Below are 12,836 nucleotides of genomic sequence, written 5' to 3' on the forward strand. Positions count from 1 at the left end.
TGGAGATGCTTACTTTATTTATAGCTTCGACAAAAAAAAAAAAAAAACCTCACTCTAATACCAAACGACGTCGTTCCATCCAAATACGTCGTTAAGATTTGCAGTATCAGACACTTTCCAGTGGCGCACAGTTGCAGTTCAGATCGTTAAAGAAACGACCTCACTTCATACAATTTCCAACCGAAGAAGAAGAAAATGGCAAACACGACGTCGTGTACTAAATTAACAGTTTTGACGCTAACTGCAGTTATCATCCAAATCGCCGCTCTCTCTCTCTTCGTCTTCAGCTTCTTCCCCGTCAAACCTGCCCTTTCCGGCGTCAGGTTAGCTTTTTCATTTTTTCTACAAAACTAACCGCTGCTAAAAGTTGTGAAAAACTTATTTATCCATGAACTAATTTACTTTTGCAGCGGTTTAGAAAGCTTTTACGCACCGCATTGCAATCCCGTCGTCCATAATCAAACCGAGACCGACTTAAAATCTCTATATCAGGTTTCCTTTTCCATTTCTGCCCTTTTTTTAATGCTCTATTGTTTTATCAAATTTTACTACTGTTTCATACTTATTATGATTTATGAGATGTATTTGTATTTGCAGGAGCTATCTCAAATCCCTCCTTTATTTGACAGACTCATTTTTATGGTACTTCATTATAATAATAATGTTAAATCATTTTTTTTTGGTTCTGGTGTGTTTTTTGATTTTAATTTTTGAATGTTGGATGGTTAATATAAGTTTTTTTTTAGGTTATTGATGGTCTTCCAGCTGAATTTTTGCTTGGCAAGGATGAAAAACCGCCACGTGATGATTTGATAAAAGCAATGCCTTACACTCAGTCGTTGCTGAATAGTGGCATGGCAGTTGGTTACCACGCTAAAGCTGCTCCTCCTACTGTTACTATGCCTCGCTTGAAGGTCCTTTTGTCGTCATCGTCTATTTATTAGCATGGTTCTTATACTAATTGAAGTGGTCTGCTTGTTTGTTTACTCATTGAGATTGCTTTTGTTTTTCTTTTTCAATTGCAGGCTATGGTTTCTGGTGCAATTGGAGGTTTCTTGGATGTCGCTTTCAATTTTAATACTCAGGCTTTGTTGGATGATAATCTTCTTGGTTAGTTATTAAAGTGAATCGTTTTTTAGGATGTTAATCAGTAATCACCATTTTGTTTTTAATTATTTTTAATCTTTTTTTTTATATCTTTTGTGTTGCAGATCAGTTTTTTAGGATTGGTTGGAAAATGATCATGCTTGGTGATGAAACATGGCTTAAGTTATTTCCTGAATTATTTGTCAGATACGATGGAGTCAGCAGTTTTTTCGTAAGTCTAATTTACATCTATTTTTATACATTCCTGAGAGATTGTTTCTTGTTAATGGGATAGCATGCTAGGTATTCAGTCTTTACTTATTCCATCTCTAGTATAACTTGTAAAAGCCTTATGCATCTTACTGTTTGCTGAAATATGGAAGATGGCTTTTTTCTCCATGATTTTTATCTAGACCACTATCTAATCTTTTCGTTATTTTCTCGTAGAGTAGGTGCAAATCTCAACTTAATGTTTACATTAATGTATTCATGCTTACCTTTTTTGCAAAGCTTAGGTGTTATCTTTTCTTAAAGTATCTTTAGCTCTTCTAGTAAGGTTTTTTTTGCTACAGGTTAAAGACACGGTGCAAGTAGATCAAAATGTTTCTCGGCATTTGAGGGATGAGCTTCACGCAGAGGATTGGAAACTCCTGGTTGGTATTTTATTTTGTTTCCAGTAACTTAGTCTGACTCTAGTGATTCAATTTTTCTCTTATTCGAATTGTATTAGTGCAGTGTTGTACTGCTTTGAATTTCAAGTGAAAGAGCAACTTGTTCATAAGTAATATAACATAGGAAATGGAAATCCGCAGTTGTCAGAGCATTTTTTCCCCATGATTTTGCAAGATTTTTTGCTCAACGTCATTGTATAAAATTTAGGCGTATCGCAAGGCTTTGACTTGGAGTCATCATAATTTAATGAAGATCACAACATGAAAATATATTATCAGATGATAGCTCCTAGAGTAAGTTTTGGAAAGCTGAGGATGATTATTTTAAAATATCACAATGAGAAAATATAATAGCAAAATGCAACTCACTTGTTTAGGATATTCATCAATTAGAATCCTCTGTGATTATTTTACTCAATTATCGGGTGTATATGTATACTTATCATGTTCTTTGGGGATTTTTATCTTCTTTTTCTTGTCTAGCATAGTTTTGTTATAAACAAAGGAGATAAGGAACTTTGTAATAATATCTGGGCACTCATAGTTCATTTTGAAGGTGTTTATCACAAGGACATTGCAAATGGAAACTTAAGTCGCAATACTACAAGAGAAAGAACATGATGATCTAAAATATATAGTGCACTATGTTTATAAATTGAAGGAACAATTTGGCGAAGTCAACCTTCATTTGGTTAGGTTGTTTACTGAATAGGCTCACTTTCGTAGTTTTATTCTATAAAATCTTCTGCAGAATCTGCACTTGGCTACTTGCTTGCCTCACTAGTCCTAACTCTTCCGTCATTTAGTCCTTCAAGTTTGAACATTGAACCTGGAAAATATTTGGTTTCTTTGCTTCTTTTATTTGCACTCCTATCTTCATTTGAAAATTTTGATTCATTGTTAGTAGGAGTTATATCAATGAATTTCTTGTTATAATTAGGAACTACGAAGCTTTTTTTTATTTGGATGGATATATATAGGTTGTGCCTTTTTTCATAGTGGAAACTATTTTCATTTTTTGTGCATGCTGTATTTTATACTTCCATTTGATTCTTATTCTAGCTTTATCTGTAGATTCTGCATTATCTAGGCTTGGATCATGTTGGACATATTGGTGGACGCAGCAGGTGTTGCCTCGTCTATTTGCATTATGATTTGTATTTTCTTCAAATCTGTTTTGGCTTTTATTTCTTGATCTTCACTTGGATGTTTGTTTAACGACTTTAGTTCCTTGATGTGCCCAAAGCTCACCGAGATGGATGAAGTGGTGAAGATGATTCATTTGAGCAGTACTCAGATGAATGCTGATCATCAAGCACAGACTCTCTTGGTTGGTGCTACCTCATTCTATTCTCTTCAGTTAAATACTGCTTGACACTAGCATTAATAACATTGGTCCCAAACTGAGCTATTTTGGGAATAATCAATTTCTGCAACTCTGAAACATGGAGGCTCATAGATCATCATGGTGCTGCAGTGTTAGCTGGTTTTGTTAAAACTTTGGCTTGAAATTCAGGTCTTAGTTAATGCCAAATGCCCTTTGAACTCATCAACTGGCCATAGATTTACCAACAACACAACTCATAGTTCTTGCTGTATAATATGCATAATATCACATGGTTTGAGATTCTTGATGGCCCGTTATCATTTGCCTTATCAAGTTTCACTTGCTTTATCTCTGATGTTAATGCTTTTATTGCTGTAAATTCAGATTGCACTTCAGTCATATTTATTTATTTCATATCTTATATAGGTGGTTGTAAGTGATCATGGCATGACTGAGAATGGTAATCACGGGGGTTCTTCATTTGAAGAAACCGACTCTTTAGCACTTTTTGTTGGCCTGAAAAATGGTGTTTCGGATTATAAATCAGCTACTCATAATTTTGTTCATCAGGTAAACAAATTATACAACTCTTTCTATTCATTCATATTGTACTTGAAACTTCCTGACACACTGGTCTAACTTGCATCATATGCTCAGAATATTAAGAGGATGTTATGTAGTAAATTCCAATATGAAATTCTTAGGTTTTTGTGTAGATTTGCTTCACCGCCATCCTATGTAAAATGCCTTGATGTGAACCCCAAGGGTTTTATCTTTCCAATGATCCCCTCCTGTGCCTTCTCTATTTACTATTCTCCTTACTTTAAAACTCTTTGTTGCCCACTGTGAGAAATGCTTTGGATGTATTTATTCCATTGTTGATAGAATTTTTGATTCAAAGAACCAATTAAGTTCTGTGTTTTTTTGAGCTGTTTGTCCAGAGTTTCCTTTTGGGACTTGACATTGTCCTATTTGATTTATCTTTGAGATTATCTTTGAGAATAATTGTCAAGTTAAAAGAAAAAATTTAGGGCAGTATAAGCTTTATGGATCTATAAACCATACTGAGAGTAGAAATTTCTCCCCTTCCTTAGCTTCAACACTTCTCCCTCATTGGTTTTCCTGATTGAACAATTATCCAGAAGTTCGTTTTTTAGTTTTAAATGCGGGGAAGGTCCCGATCATAGTTGATACCCGCCAATCTGAAGAAGCAGTATCAAATAACAAATGGACCGTGAATTTTGCTTAGTTGCTTTCTGATGTTGAGAGAACTCTTGGCAATTTTCTCTTGTAATAAACTCGGACCCAATATTTCAAGGTGTCTAGTAAGTTGCCTCTTACTAGACAAGTGATATATAAAGATTATTAAGTGTTGGACATACCTTGAAAAATAAGAACTGAAAAAGAAAAGCTCATTTCAAATTGTTTCAGCTGCCTTTTTGTTCTATTGCTGTGCAACTAACAGTTTTGTTGATAGCAAATCAATACAAATGGATCAGGTGGACATCGCTCCTACATTAGCTCTTCTGTTTGGCGTGCCAATTCCTAAAAACAATGTTGGTGTTTTGATTTCAGGAACTTTTGATTCTTTTACAGGTTAGCTTTCTTTGCGTATGTGACAGTTGATTTGATATATAGAAACGAAGCTTACTGAAAATGGAAGAACAAATTAGTCAAATCAAGAGAATATAAGCAGGAATAACAATAGATCTATTCTACAGAAATAAGCAGGAAGATGCATTTTTGCCAAGCTATTTTAAATTTTTCTGTGCATGCATAACCATTCTTCTTTTTCTAAAACCACAAACTTTTTAAGGCTCTCCAGAAGTGGAAAGCTATTGATGAATTTTGTTCTTTTAGCCATATGTCAGTATATGGTATGATAAATTGTTCTGTTCTTTCTATGATTATTATTAGCTTTAAGTTTATTCTTTATGTGATGAAAGATTTATATTTCCTAACATGTGCATGGTTAGTTATCTGGTTTGTCCCCTGTATAGAACGAAAGAGCAGATGGGTGATTTCATCTTTTTATATGGAACCATAAGGCAACTGTAATTTTTAGATGATGACAGGGAAGCTAATGGAAAACAAAATATGTAATTTATGACAAGTTAAAGTTTTTCACGTCCTATATTTATTTAGTTCTGGTGAATTTAGCCATGCTTTATTTGTTTAAAGAGGACGCACACGTACTTTGGAACTGTGACTGGCATTGTATCATTTGTGTGTATGCGTTTTCATCTTTTGTTTTTTAAAATAATTTTGCCGGCCTTGTATATTTGGGGCTTTTAGGGGTGTCAGTCAGTATCTTTAAGTGTTACTGTTACTGAAATTCCGAGGAATTTCAAGCACTTTCCAATCCATTCATTAAAAAGTGGAAAACTAATCTGTATTAGCGCTAGGCACTCGGAAGTATGCCTCATAGTATTCTTGCAGAATGATTGGTATATAACTCTTCATTGGTAAAATTGGAAGTCTAGATTATGTAGTCAATCCTAAGAGACCAACATCTAGATCTAGTTTTAAGCCTGTATTTGAAAGTTCACATTTTCCACCTTTCCCTTGTTTGTTTTCAATGAGTTCAGATGATCAACAGCTAAGGGCATTGGAGTTGAATTCCTGGCAGTTACTCAGATTATTGGAAGCGGAGTTACCTGGTTTATCATGTGAATTCGTCCCATGCGATGGCTTCAGTTATGGGGCGTCTGGAACTGGGGACTGCAGTGGCAGCATGGAGAATATATTCTGCTGTTTATATACAAAAGCTGCAAATCTTCATAATTTCTGGAAGTTAAAGAAAAAAACAGGGTAGGTTTCTTATACAGTGCGATATCTGGTATAATGATCATGATATAGAGTTCTGTTAATTATATTTGTGATACGTGCATCACTTTGTGTAGTTTATATAAGTAGTGATACACGTTTTACTTTGTTCAAAATTGTTCTTAATAGGTCAAAAAATTGGGATGATTTTAGCAGCAGTGTCGCAGCATATTATGAATTTCTGAACACTGCAAGTGAGTGGTTATCACGCAGGGTAACTGATGTATGTATGCTCTGCCAACAGTTAAATGATTTGGCTAAAGATATTTTTTGTGATAGTGACAACAGATGTTGGCTATATCCTTTTTTTGCCTTCCTTCCAAAGGTTGTGAACCATGTAATATTCTGACCTGTTTCTTCTTGCTGGGCAGAAACCTGTTTCCTCACTTGCTTTTGGGGTTGTAGCAATGATCCTATCATCTCTAATGCTATTAAGCCTCATAATTTGCTTGAGCAGAGAAGTTCACCCAGGGGAGAAGCAATACCTTTCTAGCTCGAGCAACAGCAGACATAGATGGCCAATAGACGAGACCTTCATTTTGTGTGTTGTTTTGATCCTTGTTGTGAGTATGGGTTCAAGTTCTATGGTAGAAGAAGAGCAATATATTTGGAATTTTGTCATATCTACGTCATATCTGTTATTACTTCGAAAATTAGTACAGTTTCTTCCTGGGAGCAGTAGAAATGCATTAGGTTTGAAGGGATGCAATGGAAGAAGTAGTATTCAAATGTCTTCCATCTTGTTGCTTCTTATTTCTGGACGAATTTTGAGGGGTTGGCATCAGGGTGGTGTAAACTGGACTCATCTTTCAGACATATCAAAGTGGCTTGAACATGGTGGGAGCAAGTTTATAGGATTAATTCAGCTCGTCTCAGGCCTTCTAGTGCTCAGCTTAGGCTTATTTGCTTCATCTTTTTCGAGATCCAAGAGGAAAATTGTTCAAGTGGTTGGATTTTACCTTTTGATATCTGGATTGCTGGTTTTATGGCATATTATGGAGTACCAAGACAACTCATATGCATCATCCAACTATCATGCTACTATATTGGCACAGATAATCTATGCGATTCTGGGTATCGGTACAATCAGTACTGTTGTAGCCGTACCATGGATTATGCCCATTTGGAACTCTGCTGCATGCTCAAGGCGCAGTATCGACTCACTCAGCTCAGCATCTACTGACAATCAATATAAGTCTCCTCTGTTGGAATTTAAATATTCTTCATATTTAATTGGTTTGGCATACATGTTATGTTGGTGTCTTCTGCAATTGTTGCTCCAACAGCCGATCAATTCAATGCCCATCTTTTTGCTTCTAATGCAAATCCTGACCAGCATGCTGTATTATTCTCACAGTTCACCGCGGAGTAAGGAATGGCTTGAGGTTAGTTCCTATACCATAGATCTTATAGCTAACAGTTGGCTTGATGTTAGTTGCTGTGATCTCATTTAGTCTGCATTACCAAGAGCCAGGTACTTGACAACTATGAACTAGAAAAAAAAATTGTGATATTGTATATTTGTGTAGATATATGTGGTTCCAATCAAATTCATTCTGAAATAAATGGAGACAGGGTTTGCTTTCCATAGAGGATGGATCTCATGATCTCATTGTATACTCTGAAACTATGTTGATATGGTGAAATTAGATGCATACAAAGCATGTGCTGTGCTGATTAAAAGGCGGTTTTTATTCCATCTAGGGTTAATTACATTTCAAGTACTTACGTTGTCCACATTCTCTTTTCTCTCTTAGGTTGCTTTACTTTACTATTTGGGAATGGCTGGACATTTTGCTCTAGGGAACAGCAATACTTTGGCCACTATTGATGTTGCTGGAGCTTTTATGGTACGCTCTACTTTCCTGCTGTTATTCATATTTCCGTTTCAATATCTAATTTAAATTTCATATACTGTTTTTTTCTTTACTAAATATTTTGAATTGATGGGGCCATGACAATCTAATTTTTCAAACATTGTGTTGATTTCTTACCAGGGCCTCTCTAGTCACTCAACATTACTTTCTGGCATTTTGATGTTCATAATCACCTATGCTTCCCCCATGTTAGTTCTTCTTAGCATGGTTATGTATATCTCGGTGAAGGATGACGCAAGCTATGCTGTACCTACCCAAACAGTAGAGTTGGGGCAATTTCTGAAAGTGATGCTCGGGTTTCCCTGCCTAGTTCCACTGGGCTTGAATTCCATTTTGTTGACTGCGTATACCATAGTGTTGCTATTAATGAGGAACCATTTGTTTGTTTGGAGCGTCTTCTCTCCGAAGTAAGTCTCGATCAACTTGCTATTCATTTCTACTCATAGCTTATTAATATGAATATATAGTTTAGTAGCACATTATGGAACTTTGGTTACTAAAACCTGTGCGTGGTTTTAGTAAACTTTAATGGTATGGTTTATGCATTTGCTGAGGAGTCAATTCATAGTATGAGTATGACACTTATGTGCACAGAAACTTGTCGAGCTCTGATAACATTTTTGAAACTTCAAAACTATATATTTATAATCGAGCCAAGGGTCATCGCGGTAATTTTAATCAATTAGGGACAACACTCTCTAATGTCAGGTCAATTAACCTCAAATTGTACAAAATTGTGTGCTGCAATGATCCAGTTTGAGGGTTATTTGACTTAAAATTAGAGAGTATTGTCCTGACTAAAATGGCTAAGTGTGAGTTAATTGATCCCGACTCACAAATTCAGGAACCGCAATGACCCTTTGCTATGTCCTCTTTTGAATGTTTTTTTTTATCTCAGCATTTTCGTGGAATGTGGTTAACTTATGTCACTTATGTTAACTTAAACTAATGCTGCCTCTTTCAGGTTCTTGTATGTGTGCGCGACAACTATATGCATCTACATAGGGGTCTTTGTGGTGGCTGTAACTGAGATTTACGTATATATGGTACTAGTTTTGCGGAGAAAGATTCAGGTTTCTGGCGATGGAATTAGATAGAACTTTACATGTCAAGAAACTCCAGTTTCAATCTATTTATTTTGGAGACATCAGACAAATTTAGATGAAGATCCCCAATCCAAATGATTATTATGTCAATCATTTTTCTTAGATTGAGCACATTTTTGTGATATAGCTGTAAATTAACATCTTTTGAAATGCTAGCTAGTCCAGATTTTTTATTTTATTTTATATATATCATTGGGGAGGAAGGAGTTTTGGCGCTTGTGGGAGGATTTGATCCCAGGACATTAGCAGATTTTTGCCCGCCTATTTTCATTGGTTAGTCCGGAGTTGTTTATATCTCCTGCCTGAGATGTTTTAAGTTTATCAATTCAAATCCACAAAATGTTAAGTGTCACTGCTCACCTGAGGTATAAATGCTGTTAGTTGGCTTATTGCCATAAATATTTATATTTATTATTTTCTTCAGAATATTAATTTGTCTCTCTTAAGCATGTTAGTACAAACAAGTTAAAAAGGAAAAAAAAATAATTATATTACATGAGTTTTCACTTTCCAGGCCATTTTTTATGATCGACTTTTCTGCAGGCTAGAGCCTCCAAATTCACTCGGAAGTACACACTGCTCATCATAACTGTCCACGTATGTTCCTACCAACGGTTCAGATCTTCCTAGTACACTGTTGTGTTTAATTACTCAAATGGCCTACGCATTTGCACACAAAGAGTGTCTGAGTGATCAGACTGTCTGTTTAGTGCACAGTTACAATGCCCAAATTTATCTAATAGTAGTAATTAATTATAGGGATAAATGCAAATTGAATTATGAATTTTAATGTGTTATGTAATTACAACACAGATTTTAATTTTGACAATGTCAGGCGGCTTATTAATTTTTTATAATTCGGAACATCGAACTGCGCACTTTTCCAACAACTGCATGAACATTTCTTTTTTAAATTACATGATGTTTTCAATTACAAAAAATTGATATTTCGTGTCTTATAATACCGAATTTTAAAATTCATGTTATATCTGCAAAATATGCAATGACTTTTTTTGTGGACTACTATTTACCGTCCAAAATTACTATCCACCGCCAACTTTTGACTAAAATACCCCTAACATATTTTCAATTAAAAAACAAAAAAACAAACATCCTCTCAACTCAAAAACCTCTTAAACTCAACCTAAAATCTCAACGATAACCGGAGCCGATTTATATCGGAATCGACGAGAGATAAAAGACGGGGACCTCCGGTAATTAATTTATTTTCGTTTTAACTGTTTTAATAAAAAATAATTTTTATTTTATTTTTTTAAGGACTATCGTCCAACGATGGCAAAGGTGGAAAGGGCCATCGCCATCGCTGGACGATGGCCCAGTTCCGCTAAGGGCCATCGCCCGGCGATGGCGATGGCCCTTTGCACCATCGCCGAGCGATGGCCCTAAACCGCCATCGCTATCTTCTGGCGATGGCCCTAAACCGCCATCGCCATCTTCTGGCGATGGCGGTTTGAAGATTGGCATGTGGTATTTGTTGGTCTTATACGTGGAGTCTATACCGATCACTCGGGGGTAAGTTCGGACTAACCGCACGGAGTCAGGATGCGACATGAAAAGGTGGGTCAAAACACCTGTGCTCTCCTCACAAAGCGCCCAATGTAAATAGTTGTGCGTCAGAGCCAAATGAAAATACTGACCTACAACATCTCTATCCTCAAAGCTGGACTTTCTCAAATTATCTCTGTAGTTATAAACTTGCCTTCTTGTTGGGTTGTCAGATGGAAATTTTTCTTGAACAGCCGCCAAAATAGCACACGACTTAACTTGTGCCACACTCATATCCCGCACATTTTGGCCTCAGCACTCAGTCCGCTCGTCTGAAGGTGTCCCTCAGAATACACAGCTAACGCATGATTGTGCATACTTGAAATCTCAGACTTCGAAAGAACAGTCCATGTGCCCTAATCAATTTCACCACAATCCTGAAAGGGCATTAGCAGGCCTTCGTCTTTCTATTCTTTCGTGTAAAAGAATCTGAATATGTGTGCGACCCTCTGTATCTCTCACCCCGACAACATCTTAAAAGTTTTACTAACCCCCCGCTCTTATGAGACGAAATAACCAGCTCAAACCCAATCCGTATAGCAATTCCCTTTGCCCAATTTATTGCTTCGGTATCACTTTCAAACCCGTTTTCATAAAAAAAACTGTCCACTGTAATCGATATCGTCACTGCTAAAATCTACTATATGAACCTGCAAAACGTAAACAACTAATATAAATAATTGTAATAATTTTCAGGAAATTAAATTAAATTACACTAGTTAAATAATATTACAATTATAAAATAAAATTAAGCACATGATTACAAAAATTCGCTAATAAAAATAGTTAAATTTAATCTAAACTCTAATTAAAAATACTAAAAAATAAAATTTAATTAACTAAACAATTAACCAATTTAATTTAGTCGAATAAAAGTATAAATAATAAATTTTATAACAAAATGCATATCCTAAACTTATAATAGGACTAATAGAATTTAATTTAATTAATCTCTAACTAATAAAATTAATTAATTAAAAGATATTTAATTAATTAAATTTATTTATTTATTTAAATTAAAAAAATTAAAAAAAAATATTGTCCCTCAGGGTGGGGCCCAGGCACAAATTTAGAAATTTTGTGCTTTGGGGCACAAAATAGAAATTTCCCGTATAAGGGGGGAACAAAAATATCAAAAATCCTCGCCAAACAATGACGATTGCCAAAAAGGGCCATCGCCATAAAATTATTAAAGAAAATTAAAAACGACGTAAAAAAGAAAAATTACCTCGGCAAATCCGGATACGCTAGTTTCGGATTGTGGATATTCGTTTTCTGACGAATCATGAGCGTTATTCGCCATTTTAATTGGGTTATTCAATCTATTTGAGAGAATGCATTTTATTTTTTTGTTAAGAAATTTTTTTTACTTAAAGTGTAAAATGATAATTTTCAGGGCGGTGTGTAGTAATTTTAAGCGGCGAATAGTAAATCCCCTTTTTTTAATTAACCCTTAAATAGGAAAAGCTATTGAATTGTCACTTTGTCCCATTTTGTTTTGGATAATCACTTTGTCCCATTTAAATCAACGGAAATAGAATGTGTACGAATCAAGGAAAATGAGTATTTTGGTTGTTGATATAATAACTTGATCCTTAGATGTTAGTTTCATCCAATTGTTATTTATATGGAATGTATAATTATTTATGATTAATAAGTATATTTTAAAATTTTAGCAATCGATATAGTAGTATTTATAGTGTAAGTAAAAACTTCTCTTTTACGCCAGTTGTTCGTCTAAATTAAAACAAGCCATCCTCTGCTTCAAACTCTGTCCAGAAACCAAACAAATGGTACCCGAATTCCTTGTCGGGCTATCCACATACTTTTTTGCCCTTTTAACTTCCATTCTTCTCTATAAATACCTAGACCCGTTTCATATACCCAGTTAGTTCAACAAAACTCCATAAAGGCAGCTCCTTTACAAGACCCACAAACCAAAACAAAAACACAATAAAAGAACACTAAAATGGCGACTTTTTGGACTGTTTGCCCGTACTGTTACTATATGTATGAGTATGATGGCATTTTTAAGGGGTGTAGTTTGAGGTGTCAAAACTGCAGGAGGCCTTTCCATGGGGAGTCAGTGGCGGCGCCGCCTGTGGGTACGGCGGTGGAAGGGAAGCAGCAATACTATTGTGGGGTTGGGTATTTTGCTTTGAAGTATGATTTAAGTGGTTGCTTGAGTGACAAGAAAGGGCAGAGTAGTAATAATGGTGGTGGTGACTCTTGCTTGGGGAAAAAGAAAGAGAAAGTTGAGGACTTTGTGATGATTTCTGATGATAGTGATGATGATTTTGGAAGTGAGACAAAGGGTAAAGATTGTGATTTGGGTTTAGAACCAGAAATGGGAGGAAATGGTAATGTTTTGGTGCAA

At 35.4% G+C, this 12,836-nt stretch overlaps 1 protein-coding gene across 1 annotated transcript; it reads left to right on the forward strand.

Annotated features, from left to right (window-relative positions):
* Positions 1-66: 66 nt before the first annotated feature.
* On the forward strand, positions 67-9,071 carry LOC126655617 (GPI ethanolamine phosphate transferase 2). The gene is made up of 17 exons (XM_050349856.2): positions 67-323; positions 411-492; positions 598-642; positions 747-914; positions 1,026-1,110; positions 1,212-1,318; positions 1,659-1,739; positions 2,832-2,884; positions 2,985-3,087; positions 3,511-3,654; positions 4,584-4,680; positions 5,673-5,895; positions 6,040-6,133; positions 6,282-7,295; positions 7,668-7,760; positions 7,908-8,194; positions 8,752-9,071. The coding sequence occupies exons 1-17, from the start codon at positions 196-198 to the stop codon at positions 8,882-8,884; spliced, it is 2,937 nt and encodes a 978-aa protein (XP_050205813.1). The 5' UTR covers positions 67-195; the 3' UTR covers positions 8,885-9,071.
* Positions 9,072-12,836: the final 3,765 nt, after the last annotated feature.

This window comes from Mercurialis annua, linkage group LG7 (assembly GCF_937616625.2).
Source record: "Mercurialis annua linkage group LG7, ddMerAnnu1.2, whole genome shotgun sequence".
Lineage (NCBI taxonomy): Eukaryota > Viridiplantae > Streptophyta > Magnoliopsida > Malpighiales > Euphorbiaceae > Mercurialis > Mercurialis annua.